We start from the raw sequence: 19,348 nt of genomic DNA, 5'->3' as shown, positions 1-19,348 counted from the left end.
AGCCAAGACTAGAGATCTGCTACTACGTGCATTGAAAAAAGCTAATTATCCTCTAGAATTCTGCTCCTTTATCAGTAAAGGAAAGCAGTTTTATTAAAAGATTTACAATGTTCCTTCCAAATCTGAAAGTCTTGATTCTAAATCTAGGAGCAAAGCCACAGAACATGAATAGATACCTCGGTAAACTACAGGCCGATGTCTTGGGGCCAGATGGCTCCACATAGCCAATTGACAGATTTAGATTTAGAAGACAAAGACCGAACATAAAGTTTCCCACACATCCTTCATATATTCTCTTTGCCTCACCTCTCCCCTCAACTGTAGATTTTTATTTCTTTTCTTCCTTTTTCAGCCAAACTCCTTCAAAGTGTCTATATTCACTGCCTCCATTTCTCTCCTCTTTCAAATCACTCTAATCAGCCTTTTACCCCCTTTAACTCCACCAAAACTGCTCTTAATGAAGGTTAACATAATGACTTCCTACTTGCTAAATCTAGTGATCATTTCACACTCCTGATAATTCTCTCCTGCTTCAAGTATTTGCTTTTCTTCTATTCAAAGACACTATACTGCATGCTTTCCCTCCTCTCTCTCCTCCTGCTATCTCAGTCTCTTGCTACTTCATCTTCTCAACTTCTAAATATTAGACTAGTTCAATTCACAGTCCTTAGACCTTGTCTTCTAGCTATCCACACTTGTTCTCTTGGTGATCTCAACCAGTCTCATGTTTTTAAATCTCTTTCTTGTTTTTTTTCTTGGTGAGGCAGATTGGCCCTGAGCTAACATCTGTTGCCAATCTTCCTCTTTTTGCTTGAAGGAGACTGTCACTGAGCTAACATCTGTGCCAATGATCCTCTATTCTTTGTATGTGGTATGCCACCACAGCATGGTTTGATGGGTAGTGTATAGGTCCACACTCAAAATATGAACCCACGAACCCTGGGCTGCCAAAGCAGACCACCCAGACTTAACCACTATGTCACCAGGCCAGCCCCATTAAATCTCTCTCTTTATAAGGATGACTCCCAAACTTATATCTACAGTCCAAATGTCTAATCCGAAATCCAGATCATATTTCAAACTGCCTATTTGACATCTTATCTTAGAATTCTAATAGTATCTCTAGCTTATCATATCCAAAATTGAGCAATGATATTCCTACAAATCTATTCTTCTCAAGTTTTTCCCTATATCAGTTACTAGCAATTCCATATTTTTCCAGTTACTCAGGCCAAAAACTTGGATGTCATCCTAGAATCTCTCTCTTTCTCCTTGTCAAGTAATTCTGTTGGCTCTATCTTTAATACCTATCCAGAATCCAACTACTCCTATCACTGTGGTCTAAGCCACTATCATCTCTTTCCTGGTTTATTGCAAAAGCCTCCTAACAGTTCTCCTTTTCCAATCATAATTCTTTCAGGCTAGTCTCAACACAGCAATTAGACTGATCTTATTACAAAAGAAATGGTATTGTCACTTTAATCAAAATCTTCCCACTAAACTCAGTGAAAAACAAATTCCTAACATTGCTCTATAGATCATATATGAGTCACCCTCAGTCCCTTTCTCCCCCTTGCTCACTCTGTCACACTCAACAAGTCAAGCTTGCTCCCATTACAGAGCCATCACACTTGCTGTTCCCTCTGTCAGAACCATTCTTCTTTCCCAGACCTTCATGTGGTAATTCTGTCACTTTATTCAGGTCTCTGCTCAAATATTACCTAGGTGGGACTACTTCTCAGAACACATTATCAAAATCATTTACCCTACTCTCTTTGTACTTGTCTGAAATTACATGATATGTTCTTTTATTTATCATTTGCTTCCCTCAATAAATGTAAAGATTATGAAGGCAGGGACCTTGTTTGACATGTATACTAGTATATCTGCAGTACCCAGAACAGAGACTGGAACATAGTAGGTATTCAAAAATTATTGATAAAAAGAATGAATAAATAAATGAAAATATATATATAAGTAGCTGGAAACTCATCAATTATGCTGTTCTTTGAGTTTTCATTTATAGTGCTATGCTATGGAATAAGTACAGTCTCATTTTAGCTCATTAGAGGTATAAAGAACCAATGTATTAAAAGGGCTTGGCCTTAGGTTAACTGTCATTTGAGAACTCAGAAACCAGTTCCATGTACTAAAGAATTTGACCTTAATGCAAAGTTAATGGAGAAGCTCTGCCTGACTGATCACATATCTCACTAATTGAAGGGCAATGTACACTATGTCTATTCCAAAATGATATGTGGGCACTTCACAGTAAGATGTAGAATAAAGCTATCTTCATTATTTCCTCCCTTTGCATTTTAAATCAGCAGAGAGGTTGTTGATAAGTCTACCACTCAACTCAATTCTTGGGCAATTTCTAACACATGGTTACAGATGGAATTCAGAGTTAGCTTTTCTTTTCACTCTGAATATGTCAGAGTTAGCTTTTCTTTTCACTCTGAATATGTCAGAGTACATATACTCTTTTGTCTCTCCCAAAAGAAAACAGCAGAAGGAAATATTAGATACCTAGACCTTAATCACACGTAGACCACCAAAAGATTAAACTAAATAAAAACAAGAGTTAGCATATGTAAAACATACAGAGTTCTCATCTTTCCAATTTTTATTCACTAACTTCTTCGTAGGTCCAACTATATCATATGCAGGATTGGTCTACATTACAATAGTGATGTTTTTCAGTGGAGAAGATTTTTATGTAAATGATAAAAAATAAATTAACAATGAGTGTGAGTGAGGTCCCAATGATCATTGTGAGTAGAACCTTTTTTTGCAAGATCAAAGGAAATGAGAAAGCAGACAAGTCTAGAGGTGAAAGATTTAATAGTATGCAGGGCCATCTAGAGATGAGGAAACTAAAAAAGCCTGCTGAGAGTACTTAGTTAAAATTTTTAGCTTAGTGACTTCATGTGAAGCAGATACTATCCTGATACTTTTAAATACAAAATGGTACTAATTGTTCTTAAAACTTGCTGCACTCTAATAATTGACTGAACATTTAAGAAGATATATTTACTCTTTGAGATCACTGACATAAGTGTAAGTACATATGAACATATCCCTTCATAGGTAACAAGCAAAAAACATGCAGGTCAAGAAATAGATAAAAATGACAAATATGTAAATAAACATTGAGAGTTCATTTAAATTTTTCTTGTTTTATGGAGACTATTCTATTTTACAATATTTGACTTAGTTTTATTTATTTTGTTACATTATTTTCATTTTTTTATAATATCCTAGCATATTTTAAGAATTTTATATGCGGACAGTTGTTAATGAATAATTAAACATTCACAGTAAGAAAAAAACATAAAATTATTTTAGTGCTAATTAGATCTTACATGTAACATCGTAGACATTATTTATAAAAGATGGAGACAGGAAAAGAAAGAATACATTCAAGACTAAAGGACATTTCAACTAAATTACTGAGGCATAAAACTATTCATTTCTTAATTTGGCCCAATTACAAGGGATAACTGTTATGATATAGAGAAATTTTATAATGTTGATTTTTTTTATTTAAGTATTTTTAAATGCTGACATTCTAAATCACTATGTGTAGTTATATGTATTTGATTATCAATTACTACAAAACATATATATACAGTCCAACTGTTCTTGGCAGAACTTACTTGTGATGTGTTACAGAATTGTCACTAATAATTACAGAAAAACTAATCTAAGTATTCAAAATCAAGCATCTTTTTTACCCGCTTAGGCAATATGTTAATTCATATGTATAGAAGTGTGAAAAATCTACAAATATTATAAATGTTTGTTTAGTATTGTTGAACTGATAATTCAGTTCATTTCATTTACTACTTTAAAATATTTTTAAATAGTTCAATTTTAAAACAATTTCTGGATTGACAAATATCTATGTTGTGTGTTTTCTAAATGCATGATAACATGACAATCACCATTTTCCTCATGTTATCATGCATTACTGCTTAACATGACCAAAAAGCAAAACTTATCATTTTAATGCCATGCATTTCAACAGAATGGAATTGTATCAAGATCCAACAATAAGGTAAGTATTTTAAAGATGAATTTCATATTCAGAAATATATTTTTAAAAAAGAAGATTTCAAATATTGGATAACTTAAATTGGGACTAATACTTGTATTTATGCCTATTTAATTTAAGAAGCCATATTCACACACATCACAAATGTCAATACTAGATGTCTAATACATAGAAAGGCACTATTAACTTCACATTAGACTTGCCTTTTTTCCCATTATTAGGTGGGTTGGGTGTTTCTCCCTCATAGTCTTTGCAACATTGAAAACAGACAATAGTGATTAATAACTAAGGTCATTAACAACCCAAATAAAAAGCAAGCACACCACAAAAGATGACATCACACATTGGGGAAACAAATCCATGCACTAAACATGACACCTCACATTAATGAACACAAGAAGAGTAAAGTATATCCTTCCTATCCTATACGAGAAGTAATAAAAACAAAAATAAAATGAGGATTAATGAATATAAAAGGAGTCATTTTATAATAGAAAAATTATATTTGTGGGTTTTATTCACTAATTAAGTTAATTTTGAGAATAAAGCATAGGCGACAAACTGGTTCAACTAATGAGCTTCTTTGTCTTAATGAAGTTAAAAATAAATAAAAGTGATATTAACTATAGCTGAAGTCCCCAAACAAATGATATCCTAAGAAATGACTACTGTGGAAGCCAATTCATGAAGTGTGAAAGCCTTTAAGTATTCGTATAGACTAGTATAAGATATATAGGAATGGACAAATAGGAAAACATTAACTGTACAGCTAAATTAAAATGAAATTCATTCTTATAGTATTTCATAAAAGAGTTATTCCTATAGCATTTCAGGAAAATGGAAGATGCATGACATTCTAGTAGTTAGTATACTAGATATTCAGAACAGAGATAGTTATACATTTCTATAAATATGTATCTAAACTTGCCTTTATTTTCATTACCAGATGTACTCTGATGATTTTCCTCATCTTTTTGACATTAAAAATAGTTATTGAAAATTCAGAGTCTTCTATCTTAAATTACAAACTGAGAGAATTCATTCATGAAAATACATCCTCATGCACAATATACACAATGGCATTGCTTTCACAGTGGTAAAGGAGAGAACAAAAGGCACATAAAGTACGGCCTACTATTCATGAATAAAAAAAGGTGATGAGTTAAACATGATAAAATTAGATCTAAAGTTATTCTGCACTGTTTAAAGAAATTTAAATTTTTAAAAAACCAACAGCTTTAATAAGATGAAGCTTCAATTCTCAGTTTTAAGTGAAAATTTGATAAAGGAAGTGTATAAATATATTTACTGATTATATAATATTTTAAGTTTTAAAATCCTTTCCTAAATATTCTGACAAAGGAAGTAGCAAATATTATGATACATAAACACAATAGGGACTTTAAAAACACCAAAATGAAGGACCTCCATAGCATTTAGAAGGAGGACTCTGTGGGGAGAAATTATGATTGTGAATAAATATTAGAACGATATTGAGCTGGGATGAAGAAGAGGAAATTACAGTTAATTGCTATTTTAGGAAAATAATTTTATGGATAAAATGATAGTCTCTGAAAGTTTAAAGAACCAAAACTTTGGAATTTATATTCAGCTCTATATTTACTTGTAATTTCCCTCTACAAAATCAAAATTCTTGAGAGAAGAGGCTAGGACTTCAACATACCTTTTCAGGTAACACATGGTAAAATATAGTGTTTTAGTAGGTACTCAATAAACATTTTTGAATAAATAAACTGAATGTAAAGCTGCGTAAAGGATAAGTATAAATCTTGGACAGAGGAACTGTCTATAATTTTAGTTTAATTTAAACATTAAGGAAAATGTTCAAGGTAAATTAAATAATCTGATAAGTTACCTAAATAGCTTATGTAATATCTCTCCATTAATAAAACTTGGTAATTTATTTTAAAATTAGTACTGAAAAACAATCTGTTCTTTATTGTGCATTTATAAATTGGAGCCCAAAGTCCTACATGAAATTGAAAAGTAATACTTCTACAACATTCAATTATTTATTTTAGACACACAGACCTGCCTTGACCTCTTCACCCTGCTTTTCTCCCCCCTGCTCTTCCACATGCCCCGTTTCTTCATTGACGTCTGTATTTGCACAAGTAAAAGTGAAGAAAAAGATAAGACCAGATATGTATATTTGTTACTCTTAAGTGAAACAAAACAAAAAATTTCAAATTAGTCATGATATAGTGAGTGATTATAAGGAGACTAATAGATTATTTTTAATGAGTTTCTGACATGTTATGGAAGCAAATGAGTATACTGTTGATAAATTATCACATTGTCTCCTTTTATGACAGCTTCAACTTGTAAAAGAAATCGTAGGCCCTAAAATATTGCGAAATGTGATAACTGTGTAAAGGAGGCAAAATACTTTGTCTATAAACTTGTATATTCTTAGAAAATAATATTATATAAATTTTCTCCTAGAGAAACAAAAAATAATATTATAATCCCTTTTATTTTTACAAAATGCCAGTGCATCAAAGTTGGAGAAAATAAATAATAATAATCATGCCTCACAGCTGTTTAGTACATTTCATCTTCGTTATATTGCTCCTATGTTCTCTGGTTCTGAGACAGAAGATGACTAATACTGTACCGTTATCAAGACCATCATATATAAGGTTTTAAATTAATTTAATTAACAGACTAAAATATAATATAACCAAAATCAAAAGGAATTAAATTAGGACTTGCACATTTTTTAGCTGTTGAACAAGATCAGAAAATAAACATGTCATAACTTTGATTCTAAAGTAATGCCATTCAATTACAACTTCTGACAAATTTTTAGGAGATAATCCAAACAATTTAATTTAGATCATCAGTTTTGGGTTATGTACCTTTAACTTCAGTTAGAAGTTGATTTCCAAAAGAGATATTATAAATTTCCTTTAAATCTAAAGAGAATTACACAATCATGCATCTACTGAAGTCTTCATATCAACATTTATGAAAACACCCTTAAAAATCATCCATACTTTTAAGCAAAACAAAACAAACAAAAACCAAAAAATCCTTTTATTTCATACTGGAAAGGATAAGGCAAGTTTTGGCTTTCCTCTTTTTCATTTATAGAAATGGAAAAGTCACAATTAGGGACATTAAAGGAAACCTGTGGTTTTAATAGATTCTACAGGGCAAAAAACAGATAGTATATAGAATGTTTGTTGACAAGCCCATTAAAAACTTTCTCAACCCTGACTTTCTTATCAGCTCTGTGTGGGTTTTCTGGTATATTTATTATTACAAAGAATGGAGCTACTCATGTCTCAATAGACTATTGTTATAAAAGATTAAAATTGAATTTTTTTAAAAATTGTGACAAACTACATTTCTGACTTATGCCAACAAATGATGTCAAAACTCTATCTTTAAAAATCTTGGGGAGACAAAAAATTGTATACATACTACAGAACTTTTCTAATGAAAAGTACTTTTAAAATTATATATCCCCATTCTTACACAAATAACAGAACTATAGAAATGCTGCTGAAATCTTTTTATCAGGCAGCAGAATAGACCATTAGTCACAAGACTTCTAAGTTGTTTAAAATCACGGTACATAGCAAATAGAAAGGACCACAAAATAGAAGTTAATAAATCATTCAACCACAACCAACATGAAGACAACTTGTTCCAAGTTATGTAAGGCAATGAAAGTATTGCTGCCCAAATGCAATCCACTTAGAAATTTGTTACAAATAGGTTATAGAAATATGGATTTTAATGTAAACATATGTAGAAAGACAAGATTATTTTAGCGGTACTTTATATGCTATTTGAAGTAGCTTTTCAGTTTTTAAATAAATATTTCAAGCGTTCATTCAATAAATGTTTATTGAGGGCCCATAATGTGCCACACATTATTTTATATGCTGGAGATTTATCAGGAAAAGAAATAAAAAGAGTTAATAAAGTTACAAAGTCAATTTCAGAATTCCATAATTAACAGAGGAATTTTTATTGTCCTAGAAAAGGTATGATGCTCCATATATCATGCCAATATTTTCTCTTGAGTCAAAATGTAGTCTTGATAATAAAAGTGTACATATTTAACAGTAGTCTTGCTACAATGTGAAAAATGATGTAGGAAGGAAATACAAACCACAATCACTATCTAATTCAACAACTTTCTTTTCTAGAAAGCCAAATTTAATAATTAAAAGATCATCATAAATACAAAATGAAATATATGATGATAATTACAACTAGACTAGGTGTACATCCTCAATGACATAAACACAGACTGCAATTGATATCTTTGGTTAAAGTCTTGTACAAAACATAGAATTCTGCTTAAAAGGAAAACTAAATTTTTTAAAAGGAGGAAATTTTATCTTGTCATTTAAAAGAAGTTAAACTCTTTGCATTCTTACTTGACTAAATCAAAGAAATTTAACTTCTTGGTAAAATTTCCAAGTAAAACAAAAGTTGAATACTTTACCAGAAATCATAAAACAAAATAATTCTACTGTATATAAAAGTCTATACAATGGAGGGATATCAATTGCAGTTGGGTTTATTTTTGCTTACATAGCCCCCCAAAAAAGGCTACCAGCACAAAACAAACCCTCCTTTATGTACAGACCTTCATAAGGTTCTATCTCCTTGACTCCATTGTCTAGGAAAAACAAAATAAAAACAGAACAAAAAAGGGAACCAAAGCACAGGGGTTAAAAACAACAGAAATTTCCAAAGGTACAAAATGTATCATCTATTAAAGAAAAGTTAAATGATGACTTAAATATATATATATATATTTGGCAAAGCATATCCAGTTACCAAGTAAAGGGACCATTTAAAAAAGGATGTTAAAAATCATTATATTCTATCATCCATGCTTTTAGAGGTCCTTTATCCAAGAAATTATAGATGTTTGGGGAATATGTTCATCTGTGTGTAAGCAAATGGTGCTTCTTATGCAAAAATTTGAAAGTATTAAAAATATCAGTACAACATGCATCTTTCGTTGGATATTCATGATTACCTTTTCTGGTACTCCAGTTTTGAGAAGGATCATCATTGTTGTGCATCAGCTAACCAGTCCTTTGCAGTGTGTGAAAATTGATTTGGCTAGTTACTAATAAACTTTATGTAACTATCAACAATTACATAAACTTAGTTGTAGCAAAGAAATATGATCCAACTGCTTATTTAATAGGATTGTTTGCTTTTTAAAATGCATTTATTTAAATTTGAAAAATGTGCAAAAGCAATAATAGGTCATTTTACCAACAAATATTACTAATTTTAAATGCAAAGTATATAATATTTATACATATATTTATAAATATAACTACCAGGAAATGCAACTAAGGCATTCAATTAACAAAAGAAGAAAACTAACACAAAGGTAGTAAAAAGAATCTTGATTCACCTTAGCCTCCATGTGTATTTCCTATATGACATAATTAGAAATAAAACTTACTTCTCTCCAATGTTCCCTTTGGTGGAAGTTGTGGAAGTTGTCGGCCCCTTCGTCCTGCCACTGGAGTACTTGATGGGCTTGTTTGGACAGACCCAGTACGAGGATGAGACCTATAAGACAGACCATTAATATGCATTTTCAATAGAATGAGTTAAATGCTTTTAATACATTTGGTTCATATGATAGCTGCATAAGTTCAATTTTAAGAGAAGTTTAGCTGCTGATTAAAAGGTTAGGAAAGTAGGACAAAATATGGACATTTGAATGATTAAATAGCAAAAGATGTTTATATTTTTGTGTAATATGCATACATACACAGATACATGCACACAAAATTCTACAGTAAAATCCATGGAATTATTAATGTAAATTAGTATTCTATCCACATGAAAGAAAGAGGAGAATTCTGCAGCTCAAAAAATAAAAGGTAATGCTTTACATTTCTTTCTACCAGATTTCAAACTCTTAGTACTAACCTCCCTCCCTTGATCCAAAGAGATTTTTACTCAGGCTTATAGTAGATATCCCTCTATCAGAAAATATCTCATGAAACTACAAATAAGACCCTAAACAATTAAAAATTCAGGTAAAGAAGATATTGGTTAATACATGATTTAGTATTGATAGAAAGAAACTAAAAATCTAGTTTTATTTATTGTCAATATGATGATTATTCCAAAAGTGATGTCTAATGGACACAAACAATTTCTCATTCTGTAGGAGAAGAACATGATAGTTATGAGGTGTATTATGTGGGGATTTACCCAGACTCCTGATAAATGAGAAATCACAAAACAAATGCAGTCAGGACAGTTAATAAACAAATTACAATGGTAGCCACACACTATTATATCTGCTGAATATAAATAGTGTGTTTACACTGAAAAGGTTAGTATTGATTGTTATTAGTGATCAGCCAAGGATGATAGAAGAGACCATTTAGCTGCTGGGAAAATAAAATGATGTGCTGGTGGGGCAAAGGGGAAGTTAGTCTGATTGATTATCTTTCACCTCGATAAGGCAGGTGAAGGAGGGGCAGATCTTCCCGTCATTAATGAAGGCATCGACCTCATGAGGTTTGTATCAGGACGCTCAGTGGATCTGGAGCGGGTGGTGGTCCGCTCTAGGAGAGGCCGTTGTTCTGTTGATCTGGATCTGTGATATGGCTGTCTATCTGCTGCTTCACAATCCCTGAAACGTTAGTCAAAAAGCAGCTCAGTTGATCTTTAGTGCCCTTCTACTATTTGGTTATGATGCATCAAACTGATTTTGAAAAAGGTAATTGTTTAAAATTATTGAGTATGTAAAAAAATTTCTCTTCCCCAACATATCACGAACAAATTCTCACTGAACTTCTTAAGAATTTCTGACTCCTAATCTGCCTTTAACAGCAATTCCCAGTGAAGATAAAAGGAGTTGCTCAGTTATAATCAATGACAAACAAAACTTGTCTGCTTTCAAAACTGAATTGCCTAAATGGAACATGTGAAATATGTGAAGTATTCTATTTTAAAAGAATTCAATGACTTCTCCTAACATTTTCAAAAGAGTGAAGAAAAGCATATAAACACTAATTCTCAAGCCCCTAAGGCTATTTATTAGTATACCAACTAAGATATAAAAAGGCTTTTGGCACAATCATAGTATACTAATACAGACGAACATTCAAACAGAAGAATCAAAGTATTATAAGAAAAAGTGCAACTTTGCAGCCTGTAGCCATACTTAAACATGGTCCACAAGAAAAATCACCACATCGTCAGCCAATCTATGCCATCTCTCTCTGTGCACTTTAGCAATGTCAACCAGTACAACTCAGAATAGGTATTAATTTATTGAAATAAAAATGGTTGTGAAACAATGTGATTTCTTTGACCACAAATAAATCAAATATCAAAACCTAATCCTTGTTGAAAGAAGTATACTTAAATTTAAATAACCTATTATCATTTATTTTTGTATCCCTGGAGTTTAGCATAATCTTTTTATGACTAACATGTAATCAATAAATATTTTCTAACTCCAGCCCCACTATCTGTGATACAACCCTAAAAACTCTAGCTTTGGCTCTGGAACTCCAAAGTAATGCATACTCCAAGTATACTTCAAATTAAACTATTACCCCCTCACCTAGTTGTAACCATAAAAATGGAAATGCTTCTATTATTATAGGTAGTAAAGAAAGCATTAGTCTCCCTCAAGACGAATGTATCAAAGACCTCCACCTTACCTATAAATTTTCTCAATCCTATTTTTGGTAATTAAAAATACAAGCAATTAAAGAAAAGTAGGAATATAAAGGACATAACTTCTCAAATATAATTAATTATATGGCATACAATTTCGGACCGGTAGACGTTAGATTAGATGACTTTAGGAAGTAAATACTGGGTTTATTCTACAACATGTCTTGTGATTATCTTACACTTTAAATTCATAGGGTAACATATAAGTCAAACAATTTTAAAATATTTTTAAGTCCATGTACCATAATATGGTTGAATTCCTAAGAAAAGTTTAGAATTTTTATATGTGTACCCAGAATATGTCAAAAAAGCTGAGATTAAATGTAAATACATATACAATATTCAATTACTTGTCAAAGAGAAAAATAAAAAAGACAACTTGATAGTGTAAAAAATCATTATTCTATTTTTGCCCCTGAAAAACTATTTTAGAGAGAACACTTCTCTTTAGAAATAAATATGTTCAATAGTTTGTTAAATGTTTTTGGTGTACATATCTTTGAATATCTTCATCACAATAGATAATCAGAATCAAAGGGATATATATATATCTCTTAGATTCCTTAAAGCCTATTTTTGGAGAGTACCAATCTCTACATTACTTTCAGACTTACTATTATCTTAAGTTAATAATACACATATCTCATTATGCAACATGTGGTAACAAAACCTTGTGGAGTATCTCTGACTTCCCCAACAGAAAATTAGGCTAATATTTTATTTACTTATGCAAAATTTGATTTATTCTTATTCCACCCAGCAATTTTTCCAAGTGGAAAGTGAAATGTTAGGATATACACTTTCACTTCTTTGATACTACATTTTTAATAATTGAAACGTACAATTGTGAGTGAAATCCAGAGAATTATTTCAAATGTCTTGCTATGTTCTAGGTCCTTAAAAGAATACTATTATTTATAAAGCAAACAAGGTCACTCCTGAGGAAATATTCCTTAAAAAAAAAGATCATTTTAGTGAAAAAGTTGTTTAAAGACTATAGTCAATGTTCTAAATTTTACTTATATTTTAATCTCCATATTCACAAATAATACGAATTATATGATTTCCAGAGTGTGAAATGAAAATCAGTTAATAAGTTAAACATAAGAAGAACCACAGTAGAAGGCAGAATTTCCTGAAATGCTCCACCACAGTTAAGGTGAATGGAAAGCTACCATATGTTAAATTTGGATAACACAACAGAAGGTCAAACTAGGCTCCTGCTCCCACAATTGGGTAAGAATAGGTCTTACTAGGTAAGAACTAAGATTATTGATGAGAAAATTGAAAGCAGCAATGCCTATGTCTCATATATAATACCCAGTCTCACAGCAGGTTCTTTAAGGGATTGAGATATAAAACTTGACAATTTCTGCCTAAATTCTTGGTGAATTTTAATTTTAAGATATGAACTTCCAAATTAATTTTGAATAGTAGCAACTGAGACCTGGGAAATAACAGATAACCAAGGCATAAAATATTTTAGTGGAGTTCTTAACTTGGGGTTTGTATTTCAATATGAGCAGTTTCCTTTGTAACCCTACTTACTTACTTTATTTTTCTTCATGCATTTTAAAACACTATTCTAAAGAAAGCGGCCACGAGTTTTACATGACTGCCAAAGGGCAAGCCATATAAAAGTTTAGGAACCACCCACGTGTAAATTTAAATCTTTCTTAGGTAAATAATTTGGTTATCTTTTAAAAAATGATTTAATATCTGTCATCGTTCTATTTTTTTAATAAATAGTTTATATTTTCTAATATGTGTTTAAAATAGTTCAGTTTTTGTAATTGCCATTTACCTGGATAGATATAGATTACCGCTCTGCATGATTTAATGGCCTCTATTTTAAACTGTAAGAATTTGCAGAGGATATATTTTAACAGCCCCTCCACAAATAGAGCTAATTCATATTGACTGACAGTATTGTAACAAGAGCCATTAGTGTAACAACCCAGCTTTAAAAGTATATAATAGCACATACAGATTTTGAGATGAGGATTTCTAAGGGGAAAAGTAATTGTATAATCATCTAGTGAAGCTATCCATTTTGAATCATTTTGCCTCTCAGAATAGTTGCTCTTAAAAGATTTTTTAAATTTCTAAGTATCTGGCACAACTTCTACTTATTTCATCACCTTTGCTGCTTACTTCCCCTATTCCTATTCTCAAAGTACAAGGGAGTTATGCAGTATAACAGAGAAGAATAGGCCAGTGGGCATTCCTTTCTATAATGACTCATATTCAGCGATCACAATGATACAACTCCAGATCAATGTAGAGTACCTCTCTAAATATGACAGAAAAATACTAGGAATACTTAAAAAAAAAATCAGCACAGTGCAAAGTTTCAAAGCAATATTCAGATATCAATGAAAATTGTCCTAGAATGCAGTTCAAACCTTACAGTCTATGTTAAATCTGACAGACTTATTTCATGTTTATATTATAAAGACGGCATATGTAAATGTAATAGGTTTTCTTGAAAAATAAATTTATAAAAAGTAAAGCTATTAAGGAATTATTCTTTCCTTTTTGTAAAGAAATTATTTCTTTAAAAAGCTGAAATCTCAAAAAAAGTTTTGGACTTATCTCTGAAGGACAAGAAGTACAACCCCAGGTTTCAAGCAAGAAATGCCTTCCCTATATCAATATTGTGTAGTACAGTAAAGTGATTAACAGCAATAGCATTACATTTTTGATAAAATAGCTTGAATGTCTAGAGAGTTTCTGAGCATTAGCTGCATAATTGAAGAAATAAACACACGACAAATTTAAAAACGAAACATTTTAGATTAATTTATAGCAAATATACATATTTGTATAAGAAATAACTTAAAGTAATTATATAATTCAATTCTATAATTTTCATGTTTATTATAATGTGCAAGGTACAAGTTTAACTTTTTAAAAATTCTAGTTTATATTATTTTTGCATTACTTCCAAAGTTAAGAGAATTGTAAGACACAAAATACCATGGAAATCATGGTAAACAAGTATTGTGTGGAAATAGAAATATTTTATTATTTTGAAGGAAGATAGATTAATTTATCTTTGGGCATGATAGAATTTCTCTACTGAACATTTCTGTTCACTTGAACATAAATTCTTTATGTTAGCTAAAAGTACATGAGCTCATTCAAAAATAACAGCAATATCTAGAGTCAGCCAAGTTAATAACAATCTAAAATGTGAAAATAGGAATAATACATACATTGATGAGAGAAAGCGAGACATCTTTAATGTAGAAAAACATACTACTACTACCCATAAGCCTATTTTATCATCAAAAAGAGAAGTAAAGTGTTCTCAAATCTAGAGAAGTATTTTTTTAGTCACTATTGGAAACAGAAAGAAGAAAAGAGTAAATATCCCGATTTTCTTGAGAACATTAGAAATGAATAAAATACTGAACAACAAAGATATGTTGTTTTATAAAATATGCACAAACAGAAACATATAAGGTGCAAATGTTTTGAAGATATTTTGAGTATTTCATTAAATATTTATAATTTTCATTTTTATTTAATTTTTACTTCAAAAAGTAGAAACAAAAACAAAAATAGGCAGGATTATGTACCCAGCAACAATTACACATGAAGCAAATTAATACATCTTTAAAATATATATTTTCAAAATCCTGATAATATAACATACCCATATTCTATCATTAAAATTATTTTACTACATACATAGTTTTCATTTTCAGTGGATGCTTAATAAAGTTTTGTCAATTGTAAGAAATTCAAGTTGCTCCACCAAGGTATTGGCCCTATGTTTCCCCTTCCAAGGTCCTCCAAGATTCAATAAAATGACAAACATTTTAAAGATGTATCTCTAAAGGACCAATTTATGCATTGTATTATATTATGCAAGTAAATGTGACGAGGCATGGTCCTCACACTAGAATATCTCAGTGCTATGTTCAACAGTTTCACTGATCAACTTTGAGCAATTCACTAGCCTTCTTTTTGTTTTGTTAGCTTTACATGGATAGTGGTATGAGTATAGTGCAAATTCCTCATATACACTGCTGCCTGCTGCCTTTAGCTGTCACTTCACAAGGTTGGTCCAAATCATATAGTCAGAGGTAGCAGACAGAGGAATGAATAATCCTCCCAAAACACACCCACGCACAGTCTAACAGAACAAGAGGTGTGCACATTTTCCGGCATAACTACTATCAACTCAGTCATTACTGATGATATGATGTCTAAGAGTCAATAAAAAATTACTAGAAACAAAAAAAGCAAGAAAAATAAGGCCCTCTGTCAAGAAAGCGATTAGTGGAGTCAAACTCAGAGATTACACAGACATTGGAACTATCAGATAGGGAATTTAAAATATGTTAAAGACTGTAGTAGAAAAGATGGGCAACATTCATGAAAAGCTAGAGAAATTTCAGCAGAGAAATGGAGACCATAAGAAAGAGTCAAATGAGAGTCTTGACGTGGAGAAGGAAGGCACGTGTTGCAGGGTCCTGGGTCGGGGCAGACAAGTGGGTAGGCCGAAGGCAACTTTGGAGCAGCACTTGGAGGACACAATGAAGAATCCATCCATTGTTGAAGTTCTGTGCACAAATTCACAAGGACTTAATCGGGCTGCCATGGGACCTTGTTAGATGAGCATGCTGGGGTGATGTCTGTTCTAGCCCAGCAAGCACTTACGCTAGACTCTGACCCCCGCTAATATTCCTGTGGTATGTCTCAAACCAGATAATGGGAATATTATTATCCAGAAACACAACGGTATCACAGTGGCAGTGCACGAAATGGCCTCATGATGTTTGATATCAGTTCTCCAGCAGCCTGTCACAGGGACTTGATCCTACCTATATTAATTATCCTAAAGAGCTATTAAAATTCCAGTAGTTAGGCCATTCATTTAATGTGCACTGGGCACTTTTTCACTGATTTTAGAGTAAGCTGCATTTTTGACACTCTATGGACTGACCTATCAAAATATCAGTAAGATAGGATAATGTTTTGAAGCAGCAGGTCCAGGTTACTTTGTACATAGAATTTTTTATGTTCAATAAATCCAGTTGGATGGGGGAAAAAAGAGTCAAATGGAAATGCTAGAAATAACAGAAAGTGGCATATGGCAAAATGTTAGAAAATTACCTTGGAGTCAGTTTATGGAGATCTCAAATGCCTTAGACAGGGTTCAATTTTCAGTGAGAATGACCAAAAGCTTCTGAACAAAGTTAATTTTTAAGCAATCAATTACACAGATGAATTCAGCAATAGTATATGAAATGAATTAGAACAGGAAAAGGCTGACTTGTAGTGATAGGGGTGGAAACAGAGAACAAGGTATGGATGACAAACAATATAAATAACAATGTAGAAAATATTCAATATATAGAATTATACAAACAGAATGTTAGGGTTAGAAGGATTCTCAGAAGTCACATAATCCAATCTATCATTTTAGAAATAAGCAAACTAAGGCTCACAGAAACTTGGACAATAGCACACAATTAGATATTTTCTGAGCTGGAACTTAAATTGAGCTTTTTTGATTCTAAAGCCTGTTAACTTCACTGAACTGTGACCTCTTTGACAGTAGGGATGGGTTTTTTTCTCTCAATGATATTTGACAAACTACTACCATATAAATTAAATGTAGAAATAAATAAACCAAAGAAAACCTCTGAAATTCCAAGCCTCCAAAATGAAATGATGCTCTGTTAACACTAATAGAAGAATTCTTGGGAAGAATGATACTAATTTCAGGTTTGGACTAAAATTTGTGACGCATTGCAAGAATATTCTTGTACAGATGTCAATCAGATAGAGAAATCTGGCCTTCAAAGGAGAGAGTTATACTGGAGAGACAGTTTGGATAATTTAGTTCAAAAACCATTCCACAAGAGAAAGAGACTGATCCAGATTTGAATTGTGCCAAATAAATAAAAGAAGAACAATGCAGCAAGGAAACTGAGGATATTTCTGAGAATGGATTCAAATTCTGGATATGTAAGCGTGTAAAGAAAAGTGGAGACTAATAGGGAAAGGTAAAGGGATCCAGAGAGTGGAGTTCTCTGTTGAGATAATAAGAACTAGTGAGGTAGAAGTCACTCAATGAAAGAATAAGAAAGAGCTATGTGTAGTTCTGGTCCAAGAGTGGAGTATTTGAAATAAGATCTCACAGGTAGAACAATTTCAAATGATGATAACATTAAGAGCATGGCCATGGGAGTGACTGACTGAAGAAGAATTAGCGGTAAAGCTCACTATCTCCAATTTGAGAGAGTCAAGGAAATAACTGGGTGCTGAGCAGATCATTCAGGTGAGTGCTAACATCATTCAGGCTGATGGCAGGAAGTGTGATGAAGAAGAAGACTAAAACCAGGTGCTAAAATCTTAAGTGAATAAAATAGCATAACCAAGAGATCAACAGATGATATCAACATGGAAAGGTAATGAGTGGTTGTGCTCAGTTGCATTATATCCAAAGGTACAGGGGTTAAATTAAAGACAAGAAGCATAATCATGTTATGGTAATAAATATAGGAGAATGGATAGATGACCAGATAAGCTTTTATATCTTCCACAACCCTAGCATCTCATAGTGGATTGAAGTGGGCGTCAGAGGGACTGAGTAGCTCAGAAAGTTAGCACAGTGAAAACAAATGGTCAAAGTCACTTCAAAAAAAGCAAAGGAAGAGAACATTAAACTGAAAATTCCGCATAGCATTTACTACTTCTGTGGAAGAGGCGTATAGATGCAATAGGCTTGGAGCCTACAGGTAGATGCAAGGTACATAACCATATATTCTGGTTCTCAGTTTGGGTAGTAGATTCATGGATGTTCACTTTATTATTATGCCTTGAAATGTATATACATTTTTTTGTAAGTATCAAAGTGATAATGAGAAAAGATAATATTTTAAAATGCATCTCAAGAACTTCATTCTTACAAGATCTACTCTATCCAATATGCCTAGGAGCAGGTGTACACTAGACTAACAAATTTGAATCATTTAAGTAATGTAAAATCCTATAGTAAGATATTTGATAACTGATTTTCTTGTGTTTTATTTTAATATAAACATTAATGATCTTGTAGTTCCTGACCTCAAATCAAATCATGGCACTAAAGGCGGTTCAGAAATGTATCCTTCAGAATAGGTCAGGTAGGCTGAGGTTGAGAATTTGGGTAAGTGTATGAAATTGGTAACCAACCTAGAGCTATATATAATAATATCATATATATATAATTACGTATAAGTAATATAAAGCAGACAATCTACTTACGGATAACTAAGACTAAGAATAATACAGATTATTAAAAAACTAATGTGATTTTAACTTACATTGAAACAAAAAAACACCAGGGTAATTAGAATAAGCCTATAATCAGGGATGTCTCATTCGCGTCACCCACCTTAAGAAAGGTCTTAGCCAATTATAAGGCCAGTTAAATAATTACTTTCCACGTTTTTGCAAGGTATATGTATAATCACAGCAACCAAAAAATAGTCCTGATGTAATACATAGCAATAGTAAAAATAAAAGACATAAGGAATTATTTAGTTTGAAGCAAAATAACAGAAAAGAGACTGA

General features: G+C 31.8%; 1 protein-coding gene and 1 pseudogene across 49 annotated transcripts in view; one reads left to right on the top strand and one right to left on the bottom strand.

Moving 5' to 3' along the window:
• RIMS2 (regulating synaptic membrane exocytosis 2) overlaps window positions 1-19,348 on the bottom strand; it is a 572,519-nt gene that overhangs the window by 191,612 nt on the left and 361,559 nt on the right. For 32 of the 49 annotated variants that reach the window (XM_070221631.1, XM_070221642.1, XM_070221633.1 and 29 more), the window contains 2 exons: window positions 10,539-10,718; window positions 9,528-9,637 (listed from right to left, as the gene is read on the bottom strand). In XM_070221631.1, coding sequence (XP_070077732.1) covers window positions 9,528-9,637; window positions 10,539-10,718 — 290 coding nt within the window. The remainder of the gene's footprint in view (window positions 1-9,527; window positions 9,638-10,538; window positions 10,719-19,348) is intronic. The other 17 variants (XM_070221652.1, XM_070221654.1, XM_070221632.1 and 14 more) reach the window with 1 other exon arrangement.
• LOC138915655 (ragulator complex protein LAMTOR5 pseudogene) lies at window positions 16,147-16,560 on the top strand (annotated as a pseudogene).

This window comes from Equus caballus, chromosome 9 (genome assembly GCF_041296265.1).
Source record: "Equus caballus isolate H_3958 breed thoroughbred chromosome 9, TB-T2T, whole genome shotgun sequence".
In the NCBI taxonomy this organism is placed as follows: domain Eukaryota; kingdom Metazoa; phylum Chordata; class Mammalia; order Perissodactyla; family Equidae; genus Equus; species Equus caballus.
The sequence above is the reverse complement of the archived record's forward strand: the minus strand, read 5'-3'. Positions and strand labels throughout refer to the sequence as shown.